The 27,341-nt window shown below is 50.4% G+C and overlaps 1 protein-coding gene across 3 annotated transcripts in view; it reads right to left on the bottom strand.

Moving 5' to 3' along the window:
- LOC144144321 (uncharacterized) overlaps positions 1–27,292 on the bottom strand; it is a 61,465-nt gene extending 34,173 nt beyond the window's left edge. Inside the window, exons 1-7 of one of the 3 annotated variants that reach the window (XM_077675716.1) lie at positions 27,027–27,289; positions 21,945–22,062; positions 21,017–21,202; positions 6,255–6,434; positions 3,831–4,054; positions 3,003–3,182; positions 753–955 (exon numbers count right to left, since the gene is read on the bottom strand). In XM_077675716.1, coding sequence (XP_077531842.1) covers positions 753–955; positions 3,003–3,182; positions 3,831–4,054; positions 6,255–6,434; positions 21,017–21,202; positions 21,945–22,062; positions 27,027–27,232 — 1,297 coding nt within the window. In that variant the 5' untranslated portion in view covers positions 27,233–27,289. Of the gene's footprint in view, positions 1–752; positions 956–3,002; positions 3,183–3,830; positions 4,055–6,254; positions 6,435–21,016; positions 21,203–21,944; positions 22,063–25,530; positions 25,616–27,026 lie in introns of those variants that run through there. The other 2 variants (XM_077675717.1, XM_077675718.1) reach the window with 2 other exon arrangements.
- Between the last annotated feature and the right edge of the window lie 49 nt (positions 27,293–27,341).

Genomic DNA, 27,341 nt, shown 5'->3' with positions numbered 1-27,341 from the left:
GGCCGCCGCAACCATGTACTTTCGTCGCTCTTTCTAACAATCTGGTTCACTGTGAGTTTACCTAATTAACAAGTGCGTCTTGTACACTGGTGCGTCTTATACACCAGTGCGACTTATATACGTTTTTTTTTTGGAAAAACTGTCATTTTGAAGGGGGTGCGACTTATAGACCAGAAAATACGGTAAATCATTGTGAGGTTCGTATTCGCTTTGAAACCAAAAATGACTATTCACACACCCATACATATTACATAACTTCAAACTTTTGCTGCACAGAAAAAGGCTGGTTGCATATTCGTTCTCAGCCTTTAGCACTCCCTGTGTGAAGAAGTCAAACGCATGGGTTCAAATGCAATGAAAGTGCCTCACTAGCCACCCCCTAACAATCTGCACCTGGCACCTGCGTGGGCATGGCTCTGCTTGCAATCACCACGATGCGGGACAGGCGTGGCAGACTCTCGACCTCGACCCCCAGAGTGCAATCCAGTTTTTGCGTAATGGACTTATGGCAGTGCAGAGAGCGATGCTGCACGACAGGCTTGTGCCACTGCACTAGGGCAGAGCTGTCAAAGTTGCGCAATCGGGTTAGTCTCAACCCACAAAGGGCCGAAAGTTTTCCCTCTGCGACCAAACTCTGAGCTGCCAGTTTAAATGAGGCGAGCTATCGAGACTTCCCCGACCTTGTAGCGGTGGACCAGCGCATTCACGCAGTGTGCTCTGCCCCCCCACCAGCAGGTTCCCCCAGCACCCACTTGTGCTCCAGGAGCGCTCGCTCTCTGGGGAGATGTGCACGTCGCTCATCATGTCAGGCAGGGGCCGCCCACGGCTGCTCCGGACGCTCTCGTGTGCGCTCGCCGAGTCACTCCAGCTCGGCAGGTAGGTTGACGCACCACCCGATGACGAGGAGCACGGCTGCGAGGCCGCCAGGCTGCTTCCACTGGATCCCACGAGCTTTCTGCACAGGCAGAAAAGGCTGTTTCTCTCCACCCAATGCTTCTATCAAGCGCAACAGCTGACGCAGCATTCTTCGACGCATCTTTTTCTTTCACCCATTCACCAACAAAGCAAGCAACTTGCTGGGCTGCAAACATCACTCGTTCTAAATGGTATGCCCAAAGGTGTTGCCCCTCGACCAACTTGTGGGCCAACTCGCATGCACGCTGGCCCCTCGATAAAACTAACCGGCATAAGAAACACAATTCTCAAAATCTGTTTAGTCATGATGAATTTGCATGGCAGTCACAGTGTTTACAACAAAACCAAGAGTACAAAATACACACACACACACACACACAGAGAGAGAGAGAGAGAGAGAGAGAGAGAGAGTCCGACCTAGTGTGTGCAAAGTTAAAGCTTCCCCAAGAACAGTTTTCGAGTGCTATCACAGTAATCCTCAAATAGCACAACCCATTTGAAAGGATGCTGCAAGTGCTTCTTCGTGACCCGACGGGCACAGGGTGAGCTGCCCGTCTGTTTGAGCATAACCTGAAATACAAATGAACAGTTGTGGGGAGCGTTGAAGGATGACCTGACCAGAGGGACTTTCGCGAGTTCCATACAGCTTCAGCACACAAGCTCTCATTATAACCTGCCTCGGTACCCAGTAAACCGTCAAGGGATACTGAAGGATTCCGCCGCATTTTGCACGCTGACTTTAATGTCACCAAATTTATCGTCAAATTCCAATAATTAAGCGAGACAACAAGCAAGGCAAAAGAGCTTTGATAGCACGCTTCGGCTTCTGCACTGATTTCATGCAATTCAGCTGCTTCCTACATATAAAAACAGTGGCAGTGCACTTGCCTCGGAGCATATCATAGACAGCTGGCAACTGACAAGTGCCCAGCCTGAAGTTTCATTCTCAACGTTGCGTGGATGACACCACACCAAGAGGACAAGGGAGTGGGGAAGGGCACCATCTGATTGGGTGTCAATGTTTGCGATGCAGCTGAAAGCCAATCAACACTGGCTAGCAGTGATCAAAGCCAGGAATAGGGCCCTGCCTTGCTGTGGGTGGTCTGCACTCAAATCTTGGGGGTTTTGAGTGCTGAAGCCGCACGTGGGCTATGAGATGCACTGCAGCAGAGGGCTCGGGATTAAGTGCGACTGACTGCACACCTCCCTTAATGTGCAGTGAAATCTCGGCACAGAGAGTTTGTCTTTCTTGCCACAGCCGGTAGGCGATCATAAAAATCAGATAATAAAACAAATCAACAAAAATCAAAAAAAAGAAAAATGGGAAAGGAAAATGCCAGCTTTAATTATTTCTCAACAAACAAAGCATTGTCAGCTGCTGAAGACAAGCCGAGATGTACGAAAAGCGTGACCTTTGAGTTAAGATATTGCCGCTTTAGTTTCCCCTCAAAGAAAATCCCAGCAAAAGTACAGCAGCCGCAGTACTCACAGAGCGCTGTTGTGTGCTGGAGCGAACATTAGCTTTTGCAGTGCTTCCAGGCATACCCCTGGCCAGCACCACCGCAAGGCCCCTTTCAAGACGCATCTCGCATGTGGACCGAGCCATTTCACACAAATGTTCCATCCTCCAACCGCTCGCAGGCTCATAACATGCTTCAGAATACCCGACATACACCAAAAGTGCGTACTTCAGCGCCTTTTCATGACAGCAGTCGGCTACGCCCAGCCAAGAAGGTGCGCAAGGGCAAAAGCTGCCACCAGATGCCAACAGCTGCACACTAAAACGGCAGCACCTTTCTCCTTCTGCTTGTCCTGGTTCTTGAGCCAAGGTTCCTCAGTGCTTCTGAGCACCTCCCAATTTTGTTCCAGAGCCACGAGGGGGCTCTTGGTGAGCAGCATGCGCACACATTCCCAGCCGCACGCCACAGTGCTGGGCACCCTGTAGGGGTAGGCACGGCGTTGCGGTGTCCGTGCGCCGTCTCTCGAGCACAGCGCTTTAGGACGCAGCTGCAGCGAAGTGCTCGAAACGGAAACAAGGAGCGGCCCTCCCACACTTGCCCTCCTGCACAGGCAGTGGCCACGCTTACCGGACAGCGCCCCCGCGCAGCTGGGCCCTGGCAAGCAGCAGCACGTGAGCGGCACCCGCGACAGCGGTCGCACCCAGGAGCAGTGCGCGCACCCGTGCCAGGTCCACCAACGGCGCCGCCTGGCTGCACGACACCGACAGCAGCCACAGCAGGCACAGGAGCAGGGCCACGCGCCCCAGCCTGCAGCACGGTGGGAGCAAGCACGCCACCAAGCATTGGCAGCAACCACCGAGCTTGTTGCGCACTCCTAGCCGCTGGTCCACAACTGGTTGCGGCACAGGGGCACTTGGAGCAGAAAATGGCGCTTTGCCGCAGCTCCAAGCAATGGGGCACTAGTTATATGGGAACACTGCCAGCCTTGCTTGAGCAGGAACTCCTTGTTCTGCGGCACAATGATCCCAGCTCTCATGAGAGCACTCGGTCGCGTTGCAAATGAAAAAAAAGAGCTGCACAAGCGAGACCTCAGCAGGGGTGAAAGCCCTGGTAAATCATGGCAGCTTTCAGGCACCGCAATGGTATCACTGAAGCCCTCACTGAGAAGAACAGGTTCCTCGCTGCTACTCACACAATGCCCAGAATGGCTGTTTACTCTGAGGTCGGAGACGCTCCCACGTGCTTGTGCGTGGCAACACGCTCGTGCCCCCACAAGTGCTTCAAGGCCCCGCCAAAGTTTTGTGGGCACTGTAACACGCCACATGCATCGTGGTGCCTCCCTTTCCCTGACCACTTCCTTTGGCCAAACCTTTCACGAATTTCTCCCATTCTCCCAGGCAGTTGTGAAGCAAGCAATCTTTCGCACAGTGCAGGAAGAAAGCCGGAGAAAGTTACCGCTGCCGCCCCGACAGCAGCACCGAGCTCCCTGCAAGGACAAAGCCAGCAGGCTGCAGGAGCCACAGGGGTGGTGCTGCAATCCGATCCAAGCCCAGCCGTGCAGTGCAGCGAGCCAGGGTGGCCTCGCTCCCGAGTGCCGCTACCAGCAGCACCAGCGACATGTACAGGGCCGCTGCAGATGCCGCCAGTGCCAGCGCCAGCCGCACCCGTTGCTTCCAGGGCTGCACACAAGACGGGCCAAGTCAGCTGCGCCACCAGGGGCACTCACACGGAGCCCCTCGAGACAAGCAACTCGAGGAGAACCTGCGCACAAGTGCAGCCACAAAGGGCCACCCTCGGCTTCTCGCTAGTTTGTCCACAAAAGCCAGCGAGCACTTGAATTTGTGACAGAAGACCGATAACAAACACACTCAAATTGATGACTGTGATGTTTCACAGAATGAACTGTAACTGCAGCCCAAAATCTATGGCCCACACCCTATGATTCTTTTCTTGAGGGAAACAGCAAACTGTGTTTTACTAGCTATAGGAAAAAAAAAAAGTCCTCAAGGTATTGAAGTCCACTTACATGATTTGAATGCAAAAACACTATGGATTCCCCTGGCAATACTTGGATGCTACATCATGCAGGTTTCACGAAGATACCATAATACAGATTCACAGCTTCTCAGTACAGAGCAGTCTTGGGTAGTAACTAGTTACTAGTAGTATCTAGTTACTTTTTTCAGTTGCTTGTAACTGCAACTGGTTACTTTAAAGTTAGGGGAGTTTGTAACTGTAACAGAAAATACCGTTAGAGTTACTCTCCTTTTAATAAAAACATATTGAACAGCAACACTCGTTAAAGGCAGACGTACAGTTAACGCTTTCGTTTTCAGACTTTCTTCTTTGGCATATCCTTTCCGCATTTCCACAACACGGTTTAGGAGAGGAGGGGGGGCTAGGAGGATCATCTGCCCTACAGAAAGGCAGAGATGATTTTTTGAAGTCCTCCTTCACCTCGAGTGTCAAGCAAAAAATATTGAACACTGAAGAGGTTAGCCACACAAACGGCGGGGCTTCCTATTTCAGATGGGGGTGAATATAGTGAGGCGAACAAAGAAAGGGGGGAAGAAGTGCGTAGTAACAATGAATAAGAGGAAGAAGAAAAGGAAGTCAGTTTGTAGCGTAGGAAAATTGACAGCATTAGGACAGAAAAAAAGAAATCTGGGGATCTCAAGGTTAAAGAACCTCGAGTAATCCAGAGTCGCACAAAAAAGTTAAAGAGCCTTTGTCCCTTGCGTGATTTTGCCATGGACCAAGAAAGTGATGCAATAGTAAGGAAAATGACCATTGTTGCCATGACTGTTCATTGTTATATCCAAATAATTGTTATAGCTGGTACTGTTAATAGGGTTGGACTATATTAATGAAGTTTGCATTAAAGTGGTGCCAGTGTTATTTTAACGAGGCGAATGAACCAAACTTGCAGTTTGTCTTCATTGCCAGTTGAACACTATCCCGCAACCACCCATTTAAATTGACAGTACATGGATGTTTTCATATCCTCCCTTTTGAAGTTTTCACATTTGACTTTTGCCACTCACAGAGCGCACTCCAAGAACTGGTGCCATTAGGGGGTTGTACAGACACTTACATCTTCTTTGGTTTCATTTTCCCACTCCGCACCAATTTTTAAATTGCCAAGATCCCTGATGCTCGATATAGCGGTGCTCTGGCCAGCAATAGAAAATTCAGCACTGCGGCGGAGCCTGCTTTGCCCATGTTGCTGCTTTCCCCCACGCGTCGCCCCGAGATCGACTGGTTACTACCCAAAGTCGGCGTGTAAGGTACCTCGTTGGTGGCAGTGGTTCAGTCACTTGCCTATCACATGCATGCGTCTCTGGGTTCAACTCCTGCTTCTGCTACAGTTTCTTTAGGCTGCATAACGTTGCACTGATTCTTCCAGCCACCCAATCCGAACACTGGATTTTGCCACTCATGAGGCATACTATGGTTCTTCATTTACGCAGTATGACCCGGTAGCAGTGTAGTGCCTGCCAGCCAGCTCAGCAGGCTTACTCAGAGCTAGGCTGAAATGACCAGCCAGTGACACAACCACACCCTTCTGTCTGGTCCATCCACTGAAGACTGCCTCCATCAGCCTGCAACGCTTGAAGTCGGGAAATGGCTATTTAAGTGATGAGGTGCCTACATGTTGTGCTCTGCACTGGGGATGCAGCTCAGCTGCTGCCAACAAATGAGTCGTCACGACCCCCTTAATAGCACTACTAACTTTGGCCACTCCCTCCACCGAGTGGATGCAGCCAGAGTGTCAAGTATGCCCACTCTTCCTCCTCCTGCTGCCCTCACGCCGACGGCCCCTGCGCATCCCGATCCCATATGCGGCGGCGAAAGAGAGGGCAGGGGTGGCCCACTCACGAGGGAGTAGCGGGCCAGCACCTGCCAGCGGGTGAGGGCGGGCTGGCCGACCAGGTGCGGCCGCAGCAGCGAGTCCTGCAGCAGCAGCGTGCGCTTCACCTGCACGTCGCAGGACGGGCACAGCGCATACACCTCCTCCAGGTGCCGCCGGTACGCCTCTGCCTCGGCCTCAAACTGGCCCTGCGCCCCCACCCCGCCCAGGCATCATCAAGCACTGCACTGACCAGCCACGCCTGCCTTGCCACAAATCCTCTGCCCCCCGTGTCACTGGCAAGGGGTGTGCTGGTGAAGATCCCTCACATTTATGGCTGCGCCACACCAAAGCAAGGGCAGTATGCACTTGGATCAAGGTTACCCGGTAGGCACATCAGCTGCTCAGGGCCGTGCAAGCAGCGAAAGCTTCGGATGAGCATGGCTTTCACTACGTCATCCTTGGCTAAGGAAGTAGAGCATCAGTGTGGCTCAGTCCTTCGCGTAGTCCACTGGCCATAAAAAAAGGCTGCAAGTCAAGTGCAACTTTAAAACAACTTTAGCCCCCCCCCCCCCCGAAAAAATCCTGGCTACGTGCCTGATTAGTAGCATTCATTTCTACCACTTTAAAGTGTCTTAAATGGACTAACGGCTACGTAAACTTGTTGGACTTGTAAACTTGTTGGAAGCCTGGGAACGGCCTACATTGACACGAGCCTTTTTTGCGGCGCTCTGTGCCTGGCTCCCCACTATCTGAGTAGGAATAAAACTATTATTATTAGTATTAATTTCTACCACTCAAAATTATCTTCACTAGTTTGAATGACTACGGTTTACATGCCAGCCTTAACGCTGGGATAGCTCGATACGTGCGCTTTGAAGAGAAAGGCACTTACGTACGAGACCGATTACCGTAGCCGCGGAAACGTCGCGGCAGTTTACACTTTATGTAACCGTGAGCTTTGTGCCTTTGGTTTTTTTGAGTGACAGCATGTCATCCTGAGAGCTGAAGCGGAACTCCCACGTTTGTAGTGGTCATTTTATCAACAGCCAAAGTTAATCAACCACCCAACAGCTCAAGCTAGGAACCATCCCCCATCCCCTTCCCATTTTACCACATGCGTGGAATAAAGGCTAGCACCAATAGTTCAAAAACGTGGCAGTGTTAACTCCAGCTCATGTTTTTTATTTCCTAAGTATTTTTGGCCGAATACCTAAAAAAATCGTGCAATGCCTTGTAAAGAAATCAAAAACGTGCGACTAGTTTCCTCAAATAGGGGTGCATCAGCCCGAGTCCTCCAGCACAGACACGTTTCTGACAAGCTGGAAGAAGTTAGGATTTGGATAGGGGTCATGGAAGTGCAAAATTAAACCGCAAAATAACGACGACGATGGTTGAACGCTAAGCTTTCTTCGTGCGAAATAGAATGGGAAGGGGTCAGAGTCAAAGACGCTGCGATCACAAGACCAAACTGCGCGCTGGTCAAATTCAAAGCTCAGCTGGACAAAGTTCAAATCCAGAAGGCAACCAAGGAAACCCACACGAGAAAGCTTCGCGATAAACTATCATCGTTGTTATACGGAGGAGCGAAACTGAGGGCAGGTTTTCGGCACCCTCTTGTCTCTTGTCTTTCAGCCACGCAGGTATTGTTTTTTGAAAAACGATTAACCAACTAGCCAGCAACCATTGCAAGTCTTATGAAGCAATGCTTTTCCACGACAAGCAATAACGTGCTACTATCATTTTTATGTTGGCTAATCTGCATGCCTTTTCTAGGTTTAACCATCTCTATTACAGTGTAGATCACTTATAACATATGTCGCACGAGCCGCGAAAATCCAGACTCTAAGCGGCACTGCGCTTATATATAAACAAAACATGTGCAAATCCAACCATATCGGAACCTACCTTTCAATCATTCATTGTTTATTATCACTCAAATGAAGGCCTCTTAAAGGGACACTGAAGTGAATCTGTCAAGCTCCCGTTTTTGTTTGCACTGCGTATAATGGCTCAAATTAACATACTTTTCATTCTTTATCCGGTTGATAAGTCGGTAATTATTTTATAAAGCTCGAAAGAAGAAAAACTACTATGCGCGGTCTGCAGCGGCCGCACCAACTAACTGCTGTGACGTCGGGAGGAGGTGCACCGTGATTGGACGATGTCCAAGATTAGTATTCAAAGAAGTTTCAGTTTCGGTTCTGTAAAACAACACGCTTGACATCCGATGTTATCGTTGGATGGGCATTCTCGATATCTCAATAATCGTCATACCACACTTCTGCCATGTTGTCAACTGTAAAATGCATTAGATAAGCCTCCCAGGATGGCTTGGAATCGTAGCAATCACTAGCCGAGGCCTAGGCAGTGGATGAACGCTCTCCGCGTCACCGCAGATGCTCAAATGCCATGTGCTTTACCGCATATTCGGAGCTTGCCTCACTCATGCCAGTATTGGCGATGAGATGTTTGAGTGGCGCCCCCTGGCTCTGACGTCAGCTTAGGGACTCGCGCCGCTGTCGTCTGCTACACTCCGCTTGTGAGGGGCAGCAGTGCCTGTGCTAGAAATCGCCCGCTATGATGCTTCAGTGCATTAAAGAGCGTATTTCTGGTAATTCAGTTATTTTTGCCAGCTTCTGACAGATCCTAATAATTTCAAACTGTATCCCCTACAAGTTTGCAACACACGGGGAGAGAGAGAACGGCTTTCTTCAGAGCATCGGTCAGAATAATCGTGTGTAACTCGCCCTTTCTAGCTTATTCACGAGGTTCAGCGCTCAGAGCTTCTCGATAAGTGTTTAAAATGCGTAGGCTCCCTTCAGTATTTTTGAGATGCTCTTATGAAGACTCAAGTCTGATGCTACGTACCAAGCACCGAGCCCGTATACACCTTGAGGCTTAAAGAACAAATCCTAGCCTACTCGGGAGGGCGTTGTATGAACTGAAGAAAATTACTCTTACTCTCTTGTCCCGGACTGAGGACCCCACCCAATAATCAGCTCTGTTTTACTATTAAATAAAGGTTTCTCCTCCTCCTTTTCCTCCTCCTCCTCTTGAGTGCAGTTTGCCAATAACGCATATCTGAATATTGGGAAGATATTGCCGTGGAAAATGTACCGAAATATCCCTCCAGGTTTGAACAAACATAGTGTCACTGTATCTTTACGGTAGACATGACTCGTTTTGCTCAATAAACCTCCGTACTGGTTAGAAACCTGGTGTAAAACCAGCACACAGTGGGTTATTTGGAATTCAACCTACAGTTTTCGAAGCCCATAGTGCATGTAGGCATACTTTCATGCCATGACAACATAAAGTGATGTGATACAATACTTTCGAGCGCTCGGCCAGGTTGCAAAAACTGTTTTACCTCACATATGATTACCGTGAACCTTAATGCCTTTTGCCAAAGCCGAGAGCCCTGAAGGACTGGAATTTGTTTTGGCCTTGTATTTTCGCCGTTTTCAATTACTAGCAGCCGGCTGTTCCCTTTGTTCGAAAGGTTGCTTAATACAGAAGCTGACGCCCAGCTCCGACTCTTCGCGCTCCGCACAGGACCGGCTTCGCAAGGAATGGGGTGACGCCGGCAATGTTTCTTCCGTAGCGGTATCAAAAACTATACTTTAACTCACCCCTTGAGCTAGTGCATGCAATTTTAGGTCGATTATTATTCTAAAAAGTTACGCACACGCAAAATCTGCTGCGGACAAGCATCATGACGGCAACCGAGCGCAAAGAAACAGCAGGGAGAGCGAGCCCGAGTGAAGCAGACGACATGCGGGAATCCCTAAGCCGACGTCACGGAGGCCGCGCTCCGCAGCGCCGCCCGTGGTCGCGCTCACCGCCAATTGTAAAAAGCATGTTCGCACCAGGCCAAGGGCCTGCTGATTCTGGCCTGTGCCCACTTCCCGCGAGCAGTAGGTGCTTATGGCAATTTGCCTTTTTCACTGCGGTGTGGCGCCCTCTTGAGGTAGCGATGGAAAGCAGATCGGAGGTCAAGGTTAGCGCGGTGCATCGTGGTTGCCTTCGGCGTGAGCGCGTTGTTTTTCGACGCTCGAAGAGAAGGTAGCTTTCCGTCTCACCTAGTCACTTTTTTTTTAATCTTATACTTCCCCTGAATCAGCATGCAATTCAGGGAACAACGCAAACTGAGCTTGGCCACCTCAGTTCAGAGACGCTAACTGTGCTAACCACAGTTCCCCTCAGCCGCAGTGCTCAAAATCGCGCAAGTCAGTTCTGATGCAAGTGGCGGCGCATCAGCGGAGGCGAAGAAAAAAAATTAAAAAAAATCACCTGGCGTTCGGAGGAGACAAAGGTTCTCAAATAGCGGGTGCCCCAACGCTGCCCCCAAGAGGCGCTGGCGTTCTTTGCATTGCTCATGAAGCAGCGCAACTGCCCATCAGCAGCGGCTCGTTTCCCGATCCACCCGATGAACTATGACAAAAGCCATGCAAAATTTGTAAAGTCCGTGCGTCTTCCGCCAAATAAATGGATAAACCAGGCAATCATGAAGCGTTTTCAGCACTCGGAAACGATTGGCGCGCACGTCGGCCGTGCCTGCGAACACGCCGGCGCGCCTGCCCGCACGGAACTGCAAGCGGCTCGAACCGGCCCAGACCACGGCAGCAACAGCTTACCGCCGCTCTTCGAAATGAATCTGATCGCAGAAAAGAACTTCCACATGTGAGAAAGTTGGCGTTAGTGCGGTGAAAAATTGTGCTATGGATTGTAATTCACAGTTGTAGAGATAGCGGCGGTCAAATATCCACCGCGCTGCTAAGCCTAAAGTTTGTGGGGAGCGCCTTGGCACACCTTCTAGCCTAGAGGGTGTTGCCCGGAGCCTCTCGTCGCGAGCTCCCTTCCCTTGCCCTCCTCGCCGGTGCCCGAGGGATGGCGCGAGTGGACGTGCAGGAGCGGGCGGTGGAGTGAGAGAAGAACCGCGCGCGGGGACTGTGACTCGGGACGCAGAGTGTTCTTGGCTGGTGTGTGTGTGTATGCCCGGACGGGCGACAGCGCGTTGGAGGATGTGAGTAAAGAGTTCTTTCACGCAACCGCAGTGTGCCTCATTCCTGGGCATGCCGTAGAGAGCAGGTCCACATCTGGCGCCCGAACGTGGGGCTGATGTCAAGCCCACCCGTGGACATTTGCTCTCTGCGGCTGCCGGGAAGGGGCCCACTGCGGCTTGGGACGGCATTCCTTTGTTCCGGGAAGGAAGCGCCATTTTGGCAGTGGGAGACCAGGGCTTTGAGCCGTGTAGATGCATGTTTGTAAATTAGTTTTGAGGCCAGTGTTTTAGTTTGCTTAGGTTTTACGATGGCTGTAGATGCCCGAAGTTTTTCTTGCGTTTTTTTCTCTGTTGTTCGGGTAACGGCCTGAGTGGTTACATTGCGAGTGTATTTAGCGTTTGTAGGGATATTAGTCGCTTGTGTATTTTGACGTGTTCCTACTGTAGTTTTGTTGTATTTTAATGTGGCTGTAGTTCAGCCCCGTTGGTCCTATGTATTGTCTTGACGTTCCTTTTTTGCTTACATTGTAGATTTGTGTTTGTCGCGTTGCGTATGTAGTTAGCGCGGCTTGCTCTGTATCTTCGCGTCAACAGTTTGGCGTGGTTGAGCCAGCTTTTTGTTGGGTAGTTCGCTAGCAATGGCTCCTACCACACGGAGAGAGACGGGAGAGAACGAGGAGCCGCATGGCTCGGAGGGAGACTCAGAGGCCGCTGCGCAGGAGGCTGCTGATCAGTTGCAGCCCGCAGATCTCGCCTCAATGATGAGGCAGATGACCGGTATGTTCACGGAGATGACCCGAATGCTCGGTTCGGTGCCAGCGGCTCCCAGCGCGGGTCCTGTAGTGCCAGTCTCGAAGCCGCGTTTGAATATCGAGGTTCCCTCCTATTCCGGCTACGAAGACGTGAAATCCGTTTGCGAATACCTGCAGCAACTGGATTCGTATCAGACTGTGGTAGGCGCATCGGATGATGACATGCTGAGGCAAGTCCTGCCCGTGGCACTGGTAGGAGGTGCTGCGCGTTGGAGGCGCTGCCAACCGGCTTTCGAGTCGATGGCAGATTTTAAAGACCGCTTCCGCGCGGAGTTCCTGCCACCCGATTACGAACACCGTATGAGGGACGAGCTTGCCCTTCGCACGCAGCACCCTGAGGAGAGCCTCCTTGAGTACGTGCGGGCGATGCAGGAGCTGTACGAACGGGCCGACCCCGAGGCAGCCGGCGCGGTCAAGGTAGCGCGCGTGTGCAGGCAATGCCACCCGCGTGTCAGACCGTACGTGCGGGGCCGGAGTTTTCGCAACTTGGAGGCCCTCGCACAAGAAGCGCGAGTAATTCAGGCGGATTTACTCGCTGAGCTTCACTACAGGTTGCCGCCGAGACCCGAGGAATCGCTCGAACCGGGTTGCGCCTGGTCGGTAGGGGGAGACGATAACTCCTCGGTCGAAAGCAACGCAGGCGACGGAAGAGGGAGGCAGGACGAAACAGCCCGCTTGTGCTGGTTTTGTCGCAAGCCTGGCCACTTTTCCCGTCAATGCCCCGAGAAAATGCGTAGCACGCAGGGAAACTCGGATCGCCGGCGACGGTGAAGGGCGGTGGCTCGTCGTCGCCGGCGGAAAGCGAGAAGAGGGGGCCAGACAGAGGGGGCACGAGGGAGCCCCCAGGGCACCCCGAAGCTGGCGTCGACGGGCAACTGGCCCCCTCCGCATGCAGGGCGCAGGGAGACCCCTCTTCGTCTGCCCCATTCATGCGAGTGCAATTAGTCGGTCAAGAACTTTTTGCACTGGTCGACACGGGCTCGACGGTTTCTCTCATCGGGGACGAAATCTTCGAAGCCTGCCGGAAAAGAAGAATCCGGGTTAGGCCCGCCGAGACACCCTTGAGCTTAGCAGCGGGTTCGGCAAAAGCAGACGAAGCTGTGAGACTCACGCTCGCTTTTGATGGCAGAAAGCGCAGACAGCGTTTTGTTTGCTTGCCTGGTTTGTCTGTTCCAGTCATACTGGGCAGAGATTTCCTCTCGAGGGAGGGTGTTGTGCTCGACATGGGGAGGAACGGCTATCAGTACGGGCCGCAACCCCCTTTCTTTCCTTTCGCGGACGCGCCGATGCATGGTTCACAACCGCACGGGGCAAATAAACTCTACTGCGCTGTGAAAAGCCAGGGAGAGGCGTCAGGAAAGATGAGCACTGATGTAGAAGCGGTCGTCGCATCTTTTTCAGGATCCGATGATCAGCGCCGAATGTTGGCGGAAAGTTTGCTCCCCTTATCGGAAGGAGGCGGCGAGAGCGCGCGCACCGAGTTGAGCGGTTTCATCGGCGGCGCGCGCCGCCCCGAGAGGGGGAGGAGAGGGCCGGACGGAGGAGTCGAGGCCGGCCGCAAAGAGAAAGAGAAGCGGCATCTCGCAGCGGCGATTTCTCACCCCCCGAGAACAGAGGCTGAAAGGAATCTGTCTTGGGGGGAGGTAGTGAGTAAGGAAGAGCTCATTGAGGCCCAGAAAGCAGACGGTCTGTGCCAGCAGGTGCTGAAAAGGCTAGCGAGCGGCGTAGCTTGCACCGGTAACGCTGAGGGGTTTGACGCGTATCTGCTGGGCGACAATGGCTTATTACTTCGCTACATTCCCCAACTGGACGACCAAGAGGCGGTTTCATCCCCCTTTCGAGTCGTGGTCCCAAGGAAGTTGCGGAAACGGTTCATGCGGTACTTTCACGACTCAGCGCTGGCAGGACATGGCAGCGGCAGTAAGACTTACGACAAGTTATGCCGTGTCACGACCTGGCCAGGCATGAGGAGAGACGTAATGAGCTATTCCCGCGCTTGCCCTCTTTGCCAGGTAGCGAAGCCGCGCGCTGGAAAGCCTGTGGGTTTCATGAAGCCGGTGGAAAGCAGCTACCCATGGCAGATTGTAGCGTGCGACGTAATGGGACCCCTCCCAAGATCCGCGCGAGGAAACCAGTTCATTCTGGTTGTAACGGACCACTTTTCTAAGTGGGTGGAGTTGTTTCCCCTTAGAAAGCTAGCGTCGGAGCGGATCGTAGAGAAGCTGTTGGAGACATTCACTCGTTTCGGCTTCCCCTCCGACCTGATCACTGACAATGCTTCGTATTTCACAAGCAAAGTCTTTTCAGACTGTTGTCGAGCGCTGCACATTCGGCACAGGAAAACGAGTCCTTATCATGCTCAGAGCAACATCACTGAGAGGGTGAACAGGAACCTGAAGTGCATGCTGGTTGCGACAACCAAGGAGCATAAGGACTGGGACGCGCGTTTGCCTGAGCTGGCTTTCACGACTAGGACTACCGTAAATAGGTCAACGGGTTTGACACCAGGTTACCTAAACTTCGGTAGAGAGATCGCTTTTCCAATGGAAAACGCACTGCAGTACGCGGCGGCGGGTAACGCCCCTTCTTTGTCGCAGTACGCGGCTAGGCTCCGGGAACGCCTTTTGGCAGCGCAACGCACGACTCGGGAGAATCTCGACGTGGCGCGCATGGAGCAAGCCGAGCAGTATAACAAAGGCCGTCGTCACCTTGTGTACAACATCGGTGACCTAGTGCTAAGGAGAACGCACCCACTCAGCAACGCTGCACGCGGTTTCACTGCAGCGCTCGCACACAAATGGCAAGGGCCATACAGAATTACGGCGCAGACGACTCTGCTCACGTATGAGATGCAGTCGCTTGAAAGCGACGAGCTGGTGGGTCCTGTGCACGTTAGCGATCTCAAGGCCTCATGTTCGCACTGGCGATGACGAACAGGTGGTAGCGGAACCAGAAGGTGGGAGTCCCGCTACTGAGGACAGAACGGCCGGCGATAGGGTTCGCACCCATCGTTACGACCTGAGGGTGCGGTAGTGGCTACCCCCCACGGTCCGGGTCTCACGTGGTTCTACCACGGAGCAACCCGCAGCACAGTCACCGCTTCAAGTTTCATCGCGCCACCTGTGCGGTGGTGCGGGGCGTGGTTTTGTGCCTGGCCGTTACGATGACCCGCCGCGGTGGCTCAGTGGCTAAGGCGTTGCGCTGCTGAGCACAAGGTCGCGGGTTCGATTCCCGGCCACGGCGGCCGCTTTTCTGATGGAGGCGAAAAGCAGAAACGCCCGTGTGTACGAGATTTCGGCGCACGTTCAAGATCCCCAGGTGGTCAAAATTAATCCGGAGCCCTCCACTACGGCGCACCTCATCGCCTGCGTTGCGTCGGCGTGTTAAACCCTACAATCAATCAATGGCCGTTACGATGCCAGCCTGGGCCTGCCGACAGCGGGCCCTTCCGGTGCGACCCGGGAGCTTCGCGCCACCGGCCTGGTGGTGTGAGGCGATACGTTCGTGCCTGGGCGTTGCGAGTCTGGCCCGGGCCTGCCGAGCAGAGGGCCTTCCTGGTTCGACCCAGGAGCTGTTGCCACGGTCCGGGTGGTCCTGCCGCCCTTCGGAGATGCGAGGCGGCTGCGGGTCGCCTCCTGGTCGACGGCGGAGTCCTCTTCATGGGTTGGAGGCCTGCTGAGCTCCTCGCGGAGCTGTAACCCTGGCGTGGAGGCGAAGGTGGGCGCAGAGCCTACAGCTCGTTCGGGGGCTTCGAGCCTCTACGAGCGCCCGTCAACCGGGTTTGCCTCGGGCTCATCGCGGCGCCTCCGGTTACGGCGCCGAGCAGCCGAGATCGGGACACCGGGACAATGGCGACAGAGCGGCATGCTGCCACACTTCGGCGGGTTCCAGCCCACCTACATGTGCACAGGGCGGCCCCGGGCGCCGACCAGCGGTTCCACGTGCGTTAGGAACCCGAGGACGATCTTCATTGACGGACCCGTACCCCGTGTTTGAGGGGGGGAGAGATGTGGGGAGCGCCTTGGCACACCTTCTGGGTGTTGCCCGGAGCCTCTCGTCGCGAGCTCCCTTCCCTTGCCCTCCTCGCCGGTGCCCGAGGGATGGCGCGAGTGGACGTGCAGGAGCGGGCGGTGGAGTGAGAGAAGAACCGCGCGCGGGGACTGTGACTCGGGACGCAGAGTGTTCTTGGCTGGTGTGTGTGTATGCCCGGACGGGCGACAGCGCGTTGGAGGATGTGAGTAAAGAGTTCTTTCACGCAACCGCAGTGTGCCTCATTCCTGGGCATGCCGTAGAGAGCAGGTCCACAAGTTCCCAACACCGAGCAGACCTGAGCAAACCAAGCCGGTTGCGAGCAGTTGGGGAAGCCCCTCTCCTTGCCACGCGCGAGTGCGTTGTTTGGGTCTGAAGCGGCTGCTATAACGATATTTCGTTTTGTCTACACTGCTTCTGTTTTGTTTTTTCTCGTTAACTTAAAAGTGTGGTAATTTATTTTTGTTACGCTCACAACCAAGTGACCGCGGACACCACAATCTGAATTTCGTGTCTAACAGACAAAACCAGAGTTTGTGATAACCGCGGTTAAAGTTTCATAACCAAGGTTAAACTTAACTGCGGTTACTTCCCGCTTCTCATTTTCAGACTGGTGCCTCACAGCCCTAATCCAGGCTTCTCGGCGTTACCTGTCGCGCGTAGCTGATGGGAAGCGAAAAAAAAAACACTCCTTCTTGTCCCCTTGGCCCGAGAGGTGCACTTGTACGCAGCACACAAAAGTGGCATTGCATTCAAACGACACAAAAGTGGCTGATATTTGCAGTTCACATTGCGGACGATGCATGGGCCTCAGCCGAGTATCGGTGGACGCTGCAGACGGATGGTGCAGTGGCCCTCCAAACAGTTTCTCGCGTTCACCGCTAGGGCTTCGCGCATGCGCAGTGGCGTCTTGAAAAAGGCGGATTCAGCACGCCAACGAAAACTCACTAGCGCGTCAGTGTCAGTCTGCGAGCGTTCTGCGAACTCGTTCGTGGAGCAATGAATGTTTCGGCCCAAAAAATGGTGAACTCAGTATAGAAAACATCGGCCGAAAACGGAAAAGTCAACTTATATAAAAAAAGAAAAAGAAAAAAAGAACGTGCCCCCAGGAATTCAAACTGGTGACTTGCAAAACAACTGCAATGCCATTCCTAGTGCTCCAGACCACTCGGCCACGGGCCAGCACTGCTTACTTTGGAAATATAAGGTATATAATGTATAACCATTTTACACTTTTATTCAGTTTTAGCATTTCAAGCAGCTTAGGTGACTATTTGTTGTATTGCGCTCGTGCAGTAAGCGTCCCTCAAATTTCCACAATATCTCACGCCTAGCAATTGCATTTCTTAGACGGAGAAGCGTTCGCAGATGCGTAGTTGTGCTGCTGACCGCTGTGCTTGTTCACCCAGCACAAAAAAGTGCTTCCTGCTCCCTAGTTTTACGCTTTACGGTAAAAATTTCAGTTGATTTTATTTCCTTGGTACCCAAATTGCCTTCGCTGACTTCTCCCGCCTTCAAGTGGCCTTAGATTTTCCTACTGGCGTACCAGTCAGCGAAGCGTTGCATGTGCGCTTGTGCAGCGCTTGTGTGGAGCGACCTGGACTTGGAGCTTGATACAGTGTACAAACTAACAAAGTGAAGAAAGGCACATTCTTCCATTCACAAATGTGTCGTGGCTGTCGGACTAAACGCTGGGCCGACTGAATCTGTCAGAAGGTCAGCGAGCCATGCAGTAGCGCAGTCAAGCCAAGTCATCTCCTGACGTCACATGAAAACACCACAGAAAATGGGTGAGGATGCAGCGGAGGAGGATAGCATTTTCGACTTGATTTTTCTACTAAATAAATCTCCCTCAAAAACTAAAAACGGCGCTATTTGGACAAGTTTCAAGGAACATGCCATCTGGCGTGTTCACTGGCATCCCCCTCCTCAGTTTCTCTGCTGTTTATTTACATTTAGCGTGGGTAGACGACGTCGCGAGTCAAATTTGAACCCAAGGTAGTGGCGAGGTAGGCAAAAATGGCGCCCTGTTTCACTGCACTCCATGCAAAGGTGGACAGCAGTTTCAGGGACTTCGGCCACTGCTGCTGCTGATTTTTTTTACCACAGCAGTGATGACTCCAGCAACGATGTGAATTCTTCAGATTTTAGTTCTGATGAAAACTCTCTCCCATTCAACAGCCTCAGACTTTGGCAGGTGCTGCTAGGGAAGGTTTGTTTTTGACTTCACGCTGTATTTATAAACAAAACGTGCTAAATATTAGATGACTGCGGTATTACTTTCATGTGTAGGGTCTGGACAATGTGTGGCGGGGATATTTTGCCAAATGCACTGCGCCGTATTGCGTTATCACCTTCAAGATAGCCTGACGCTCGTGTCGCATTAGCACTGTTAGGTGACGCGCTGCTCATCATCAGCGCGCTACTTTTTTCTTGTTTTTCAGCGCTGCAGGGATAATGATGCTGAGTCAAAACGCAAACAGATATTTTAGAGATCGACCGACTCTCGAGTGGCTTTGCAGAGTGGCACAGCTGTCAGGGCCGTTACATTGGTGGGACTGCGAAAATTCAGAACTTGGTGTATAGCGTTGATGTATATATTGAATCATAGTGTAGGAACGCAGAAACATTTCGTATATCTTAGAATTCCTAAAACAATTGTAAGGCTCAGTAAAATTGCCTATTTCTGTTTTGTGTATACTTTTCTTGCGCCGCATTTTTTTTTGTTTCGTTGACCAATAACTTTCAGTACCTACCATATCGAACAAGCAGCGCAAAAGGGACGGGACAAAAGAAGAGTGAACAACGACACAGCGCTGCGTCGTCAATTCTTTTGCGCTGCTTGTTCGATATGGTCACTGTGAAACAACTAGCCCAACTTGCCATCCTTCGCAATACCTTTCACAAAACTGCTGTTCTGTGTTTGAAAGAGAAATCAGTAAGCCCCAATTTCATTCATTGCAATGCTAAATGTGTGCAGTAGCTCAAGAGAGAAAAAAGCTTTCTGGCCATTTTTCCGCGGTCGCAAAAGAGTTAAAACAGAGGCGCTGTCCATGTTTCATCTTTTCTTTTTTCACATCAGCTGCTGGTGCAGGGTACATCTTTCAAGCTGTTGCACGGCACAAACCTTGAGCGTGGTTTTAACTTCCTTTGTGTTTGTGTTTTGAGGGAGCACGGCTGCATTGCTTAGGGTCTATGAACGAATGCTGTGTGGGACATGATAAGAATGCAAGTGGAATGCTTTTTTTTTTTCACCCCACCTTGCGTTTGCGATACCAACGTCGGCTGCTTATAGTACAGTCGAAACCCGCAATAACGAAACCGCCGGGGAAAGCAAGAAAATTCGCTTTTGCGGGAATTTCGTTGCCGCGAGAATGAAACATAAACGACCGAAAAATTGGCCACAAACCAAAAATTTATTTCCTAAAGTCGGTTATATTACTTCGTGAGCCTTACCTCGCAGAAAACGTCACAGTTCAGCTATCACTGTACAAGTGGTTCATTGCTAGTCGTCGTGCGCGCCCAAGAACGAGATCGTGTCAAACGCATCCAAAACATTCCGTGGGTTCACCTTCTCAGCACTTTTTCCGCCGTAGCCCTCGGCACCGAGTACGTTCGATCATGCAAGTGGAGTCCAGCTTCTGTTTACGAACTTTGCCAGACAGAGTGGCACCTCGTTGCGCCAATACTGTTTACAAAACTTAGTGAGCACCGCTTTCTAGACGTCCAGAAAGGTCACAGCTGTAACTGTTTTGTTTTGCGCACGTGCGCCATTGAAAACTGGTGGGATCCTTGCTTTTCAAAATGGTTGAGCTAGTTGCAGGCGTTGCGAAACACGCGCAGGGCGCGCGTTTCCAAACTCGTCGGCGCTATCCTCCCTTGGGCCACTGACTTGGGTGATGATGGCTGCCTTATCTCATAGCGATAAAAACCTCCACTTTTGAGCTGGCGAAGGCATCTTACTGAGAGCAAACATGCCAATCGCCACACACAAACAACAAACGCACGCGCTCTGTTCAGCGGTAGTGGGCTAGCGTAGCTCAAGCCAAAGCCGCGACTTGAGTCACCATGTGTCGCCTTCTGGTGGTGCAGCTGCGAGGCTGCCTCCACGGCCGCCGGCTGCGCGGTCTTTTGTAAACAAATATGGCGGCGGCCATGCAAACGTGCTGTGGCTGAAGTTTACGCACTTTGAGTCCAAAAAAAAAAAATGCACTTGAGCACTTTTTGGATACAGTTACCCTCCAACGGGTCGGTAAAATGCCGACCAAACTTGCACCGAATTTCGTTAACGCGGGATCAGTTTCCGAAAACGTTTCGTTGCCGCGCGATATAAAATACATGGGCGTCTATGGACGTTCGCCAGGGATGCGAAAATATTTCGTTGCCGCGGGAATTTCGTACCAGCGAGATTTCGTTATCGCGGGTTTTGACTGTATAGCACAACCTTCTAATGGAAACTTACTGCCAGAAAAGGGGCTTGCTAGGTGTGTCAAGCAAGGGCAGTTGTGGTTATCAAACTGAAGGGTGCTTATTTTTTTCTTTTGTGCGGTGAAGTTGGAGCAGAGCAGGGAGAGATGGCTGATTTCCTCTTTTTCACGACCATAAAACGATGCCCCAGCTGCACCAGTCGACCAGCAGGCTCACCAAAAAACCGCCCTATAAATGGTATTTTGCTTTGGCAAGCTGCTTTTTAAGCTGTATGCTTATGCAATGACTTCTATGGAAGGCAAAGTGGTGGTCCCAAAAACTCACTTTACATCCAGTCTCACACTACAAGCGGTTACGTTATAAATGGTCTGCACTGTAACTTGGCCCTATTCTTTGACCCTTGCCACGCAGCAATATTTCCACAGCTTGTGGTTGCTACAACAAGACAAGCACCAGGTACCATCCCTCTGCAGCTCAGTTGGCCTCCTCTCCCACAGGCCAGTGCGGGACGCACCTCTTCCGTGGGAGTGAAGTTGGCCAGGAGGCGGACCTTGACCAGCTGGTGGTAGTTGCAGGCAGAGCAGAGCTGGCTGCGGGTCTTCCCCTCGAGCGGGGGGCTGTCCGACTGGCAGCTGGCCGGGACGCTGAAGTTGAGCCGCTCGTCGTGCTGGGCGGGAATCGGCTTGTTGTAGTCCCCATCCTGGCGGCAGGAGCAGAGAAAGGGGCCCGTCACCAACAAGGGCACACTAGCGCACATCTCAGACGGCACCGTTATGGCAAAGGCCCACTCATGCGCGACTGGCAGAATTTAGGGGGCACTGGGGAGGGTCATAGGCATGTCCTGATCACTTCACGAGGTTAACATGTTGTTATGGTCAATTCGTGCAGAATGTTTCCTCCTCCTCTTTTTAAAGTGAGAAAACTCCATTCGAAAGTGGGGTTTTTCTTCCGCTGCCCTTGTGACTCGGCGACAACCCACAGGCACATCCTGGATAAACGGTTCGCCCACAGCACACACGAAACGGCCGATCATCTCCATTGCGACCGGCACAACCGACGAGCAGTAGGCGGACGAGGCTGCTCCACGACTTGCGCAGAGCAGCCAACAAATGCACTTGATGGCCCCTTTAACAACGTGACAGGGCGGTCGTCCAGTGAGAGGCATGAAAATTGGGCTCATTTCCTGCCCTCGGCAACATTTCTCTGCGAACAGTGCTTCTCATTTTAAAATTTGCATGCAATCCTCGTGCATTGTTTGCCAAAAAAAGAAAGAAAAAAGGGGGATGGGGGGAGAGCGGAGGCAAAATACTATGCAGGTGGAAAAGAGGCCAGATAACAAATATATCAAGGACTGGGTGAAGTTGGCTCATGCAAGTGGCAACAGCAGCTACAAAAAACTCCACACAGGCGATGCACGTCTGACAGTTCTTAATGCCAAGTACCTCCTTGAATCCATTGTACTGTTCACAGCTTGGGCAGTCCCAACAGTTGAAGTTCCCATATGGCACCACCGTTCGAACACCACAGAACCAGCAATTCACCTTGACTGAAAACAGTGGTCTGGAAAGGATTGAGACACAAAATCAGATACGAGCACACAGCAATGCCCTGGGCGTCCTAAAAACAAGACATCTATGCCTTCATACCCCCACATTTCACGATACGTAGGCTGATTTAGGAGGCAGTGAACAGACTTCGCAGTTGATGCTGATGCAACGCAGTCTGCGCAAGGTACCACGATGCCCAATATGCCATTTTACTAGGTCCATACCGAGTTGCTTCAGTACACAAAACTTGCAGATATTGACTCTTGCTTTAGGTAGAATTATATTTTTTTAGAAATCTGAAGTTGCAAAGCAGAAGTATAGCTGAAAATGTTGATATTTCAAAAGGACATTTTGGATAGCACAATAAGATTTGCTGCTGCGCTAGTTGGTTCACACTACTAACAAAATTGAGTGCAAACATGTTGACCCAGGACGCACAAAAACAGACACAATTAGCAGAGTCCTCCTGTCTGCTCTTCATGCGTCCTCCATCAATTTTAATGAAGACATTTTGTATGCGCAATTCATCAGCATTCAGTAACTACCAAATTGTCGGATTATTCTCTCCTCCACGAACTTCTAGTTTGCCTGCTCGTTTGAAGTTATTTGCATCTGTTGCTCAGTTCCCATTTGTGATTGCACGGGTCCGAAACATCCCACCTAGGTTCTTGTGTCACCTGCACCCCGCCTGCTGCTGAATGGCCAGTCTATTGCTCTGACAGTAGGATGAAGAGGGAGGGAAGCGGCACAGCCACTCAAGACCAGCAGCCTCATGCCACATAATCCTGTCCCCTGGATTTTCCAGTCAATTTCTAAAAATCAGTCGTTTGCAAGCGCTCGTCCTATGCTCTTCCCCTGTTGTCCCGTGTTCCTTGGCGCTTGTTTCCATGTTACCGTACCATGAGCACACCGGTCATTACTACTCCAATTCGTTTTTGATACACCTAACTTTTTTCCATTTTTCTTGGTTGAAATATGGTTTGGGGGCAATTTTTGTTTCCGCAAGAACAAACAGCGTACCGAACTGAAACCAAGAGAGGAGCATTTAACACAAAGTGCTCTGAACTCTCTGACACCTTATAATCCAACCATGCGTGCGGTCGTTTCGGCTTGGAGCAGACAGGGGTCCGGACAGTTTATCATACACCATTTCACCGAAGCCGTGTTATGACCAGGTGTTTTATTGAAGCTGTCTTATCAAAAATGTTTCTCTCAACCTTTTCATTAAAAAATAAAATTTACAGTGCATTTTTAAACTAAATCAGCTCAAAATTCCCTATCAACTAATTAATTGGACTGCCTCGTATCTAGAAATGCGCAAGCAATTTGTTGACAAAAATGGTCATATTTCAGAAAACGTCCCAGTAAACTCAGGAGTACCTCAAGGAAGCATCCTAGGTCCATTGTTATTTTTGTTATATATTATTGACATAACTACATGTGTCGACGAAGGCATTGGTATTCGTCTATTTGCCGACGATTGTCTTTTATATTCAGCTGTAAATTCTAGCAATGACCAAACTACCCTAAATAACAGCTTAAATGCCATAACTAACTGGTGCGACACCAGGGATATGAAGTTAAATCACGATAAGACAGTAATGATGCGGATAACTAATAAAAAAAAGTCCTATTTTATACCAGTACTTAATTAGAGGCGTCCAAATATCCCAAGCTAGCAGTTTTAAGTACCTCGGCATCACATTTACTAGCAACCTTACGTGATCAACACACAGATACCATTTGCGCTTCAGCCCGACGTAAACTCGGTCTTTTGAGGCACAAAATTAAGAATTCACCCTCCAATGTCAAACTGCTTGCTTTCAATACACTTGTAAGACCCCTTCTAGAATATGCAACTATTGTTTGGGATCCTCAAAGGACATCAGGACTAAAAAGGACATCAATAAACTCGAGCGAATTCAGAGACTTGCTGTACGTTTCTTTTATAACCGTCACCGTCATAATGATTCCCCAACGAATTTAATGAAACTAAACAACATAATGACATTGAAAGCTCGTTGGAAATTAGCTAGACTTAAGTTTCTCTACCCATTCTGGAACCACGAATTTCTACTTGATCCTTCACTGTACTGGCACCCTCTTTCATCCCGGCCAACCAGGAACCATCACCCTCTAAAATTCACTCCGATTTTCGCTCGCACAAACAACTTCGAACACTCTTTCTTCCCTTGTACTATAAGTGAGTGGAATGCACTGCCTCCCGAAATGTTTATGTCAAGAAATGCTCGTTCCTTCATTGAATGGTTCCAAGATAAGTTCTTTTACTAGATTTGTTTAATGATCCCACACCCCAACCCCACCCACACACTTTTTTTTTCTTATTTCTCTGACATGTTCAATCACACATGCATCTTTTGTGCAATGCACTTTTGTATATTTACCCTTGATGTTTATTTTTATCTCAATGTAACAATTCATGTACACCCCCACTCCTGCTTGGGCCACCTGTGGACTGCAGTATTGAATAAATAAAATAAAAATAAAGTCTCTATGCTACATAAATAAAAAGCTTGTCTCCACAGCAGGTCTTTATTATTAACCAAAATTTGTAGTACTTATAGTCGCTACATTTTATTTCCTGTGTGCTTTTTATGTTTTTCTGGTGTGCGAAGTTTGTCTCCACATACTTTTTGTTGTTTATTGGGCCAGTGGAACTGCTATAACGAGTCTCCTTCTTTCTCTAGTGTTTCCTAGAATCTGCAGCATATCACGGAATCGCAGCGTATAGGCTAGAATGCTGTGGTATCTTTCGTAGCTTTTTTTATACTCCGCCTTTGTGTCGGTACATAATGCTAATTATTTTGCCGCGTCTATTGTACGTACACAGGTAAGACACCTCGTGGCCCTTGAGGGTCCAATGTCAAAAATCCAACTGGAAAGATAGCCAAATTCGTATCTGATTTCTGCACTCCCAATCCTTTACCGCCATGGACTTTAATTGCTAAGAGGTTACCAAGCCTTGTACTACTGTTCTCAACGCCCTGCTCAGAACTAACGAGAAAAAATTGGTTACAAAGTCCATCACTATTTTGCAGGCTGCTTCGTTTTCATGTCTCCCCGCCTCTTCGAACACCAACATGTCACGAATTTTCTGCCCACGGGCCTTTGTTTAAGGTGTTTTTTTTCTCTCAGGCCCCCCGTGTTTTTTACAGCTAAATCTCTAATGATGGTGCTGTCGCTGCCGTACACCTGTGTCAGAGCTGTGCTTCCAGAGACGGTGGCTCCCCTCCTGTTCTTGTACCCTGAATTTTCCAAGTTGCTCTTGGTTCCACTTATTCTGCCTTGTCAACACATTTGTGGCGCTGGAGGAGCGAACCAAGTCGCTTCACAATGTACCACACCAAAGCGGTGTCTGAATAAAACGGTCTGCCAAAACGCTAGCTTTGGTCACGCGGTATTTGCCTGGGGAAATTCCGGGCAGAGGGGAAGGCGGTTGCAGGACACATTCAGTGCTCACCGCCTCTGTCGGGGCCTCACTTTCAACATCGAACCCCCCGTTCCCCTGGATCCTTTCATACAGCACTAACTGTTTCAAAGTTTTTGGCAGGATATTTTCCAAGCTGAAGATAAGACAACCACATGGTCAGAGTAGGAATCACTGGCAAACCACGTGAGTGGAAAAATAGGGGGAGGACAAGACCACAAATCACGTGATGGTGAATGGTGGCGCAAGGAATATATGTGGCAATCATCAGTCTGGTTGTGCCCACTGCAGGGTGAAGGGCTGTCTCGACAATACCAATAGAGTTTTAGTATAGCGTTTTAGCTGTGGCGTAAACGCTTTACACGCCACAATCGCAAAAGGATAGCGCCTCGTTACGCGATGGTTAGCGTGCCCACTAACGCTACGGGCGCGCTAAAGTGGAGCTTTCCACTATACTAAAACTCTCTAATCTCAACACCCGGATACACACCTAAGAAATATTGCGCACGCGGTCATGGCGGCTATAGTACAGTGCAAATTTCGTAATATAAAAAATACAAACATACACGCTTAGGATCTATCAATGAACACAAAAAATTAAAAAGAAACTGCTGATAACGCGAAAAGGTGTTCGAAAAAAGCAAAAAAGAGGGAAAGACGCATCAGCATATAAAGGCAGGTTCTTGCATGTAAAGCACGGCAGAGACCATGCGGCTCTTCGATTTACATTCTCGGCCTCGCCGCGGATAGTCCGCGGGTAGTCAGAGGATTCCCCGAAGCCATAGGGATACATGTGAAAATCGAATGCTGGACTGCTTCTCTTGGAGTCCGCGGTGAGTCCGAGACTGTAAATAGAAGAGCCCCCATATCAAATGAACCTATTTGCTGATTATGTTAGTGAAATAACAAGTAAAACAAAATATTGGCTGAAAATAAAAGTGAAAGCAGAAAAACCATATTTTCGATAAAACGGACGTAGGTGTTTCGATAAAATGGCATTCGATAACTGTCTGGGAACCGCAGACAGCAAACGAGGTGCGTCGTAGTGAGAGGCTCCGAGATAACGCATGCACTTTTTTTTCTTTGGTGACCATTGATACCTAATGACAAGTAGTCTTGAATCAACAAAACTTGCTGCACTGACGGGGGTTGTCGAGGCGCCAGCCCGAGGTTTTACCCGGGGGAAAAAAACAAAAAAACATGCTGTATCAACAGCAGAGAACGAGCAGCTAGACGGGACTAAAGTCCCTCGATCGGCGCTTAGCAGATGAAGGGACTTCAGACGGGACCGACTCGCACGGACCCACCCACCACACCGGCGGTCACTTGAGGCTTCGGAGCTCCCAGAGTAGCATAGAACGGACTACAACGCGCACGTGACGCGCGCTGAACATGCGCGTTTGTACACTCATGTTCTCTAAAGGAGAAACGCATGGCCGCAGCACGTGGCGCGAAGTTGAGCACTGCGCTCGGACTGGCGTGCAGCTTTCGCAGGGTCGGCCGAGAAAAAAGAGCAAAATGAGCCTCACCTAATCTTTTTGTAAGCGTATAACACGGCGGGAACAATCAGCGTCACGCCTGTGAACAGTGGTAAAATCATCGCAAAGGTAAACTCTGAAAAGCTTGTGAAGCAAACACGCGACGAAAAAAAGTTCGGCCTCCCGCCTAACGCTTGTAATGAACAAAAAAAGAAACTGGAGAAACCATGTGGAGTCAAATTTACTTTTTTACACATCGAAGCTTGTGTGCATAAGCAACTTCAACAATGTTTACGCAGAAAAAAAAATGTACATTTTACTGCATAACAATGTGTTTTCTTTTACCACTGCAAGCGCCACAAGCGA

This window comes from Haemaphysalis longicornis, unplaced genomic scaffold, assembly GCF_048455015.1.
Source record: "Haemaphysalis longicornis isolate Haplotype H1 unplaced genomic scaffold, Haemaphysalis longicornis Haplotype H1 scaffold_7, whole genome shotgun sequence".
Taxonomy (NCBI): domain Eukaryota; kingdom Metazoa; phylum Arthropoda; class Arachnida; order Ixodida; family Ixodidae; genus Haemaphysalis; species Haemaphysalis longicornis.
This window is presented reverse-complemented; position numbering and strand designations above follow the sequence as displayed.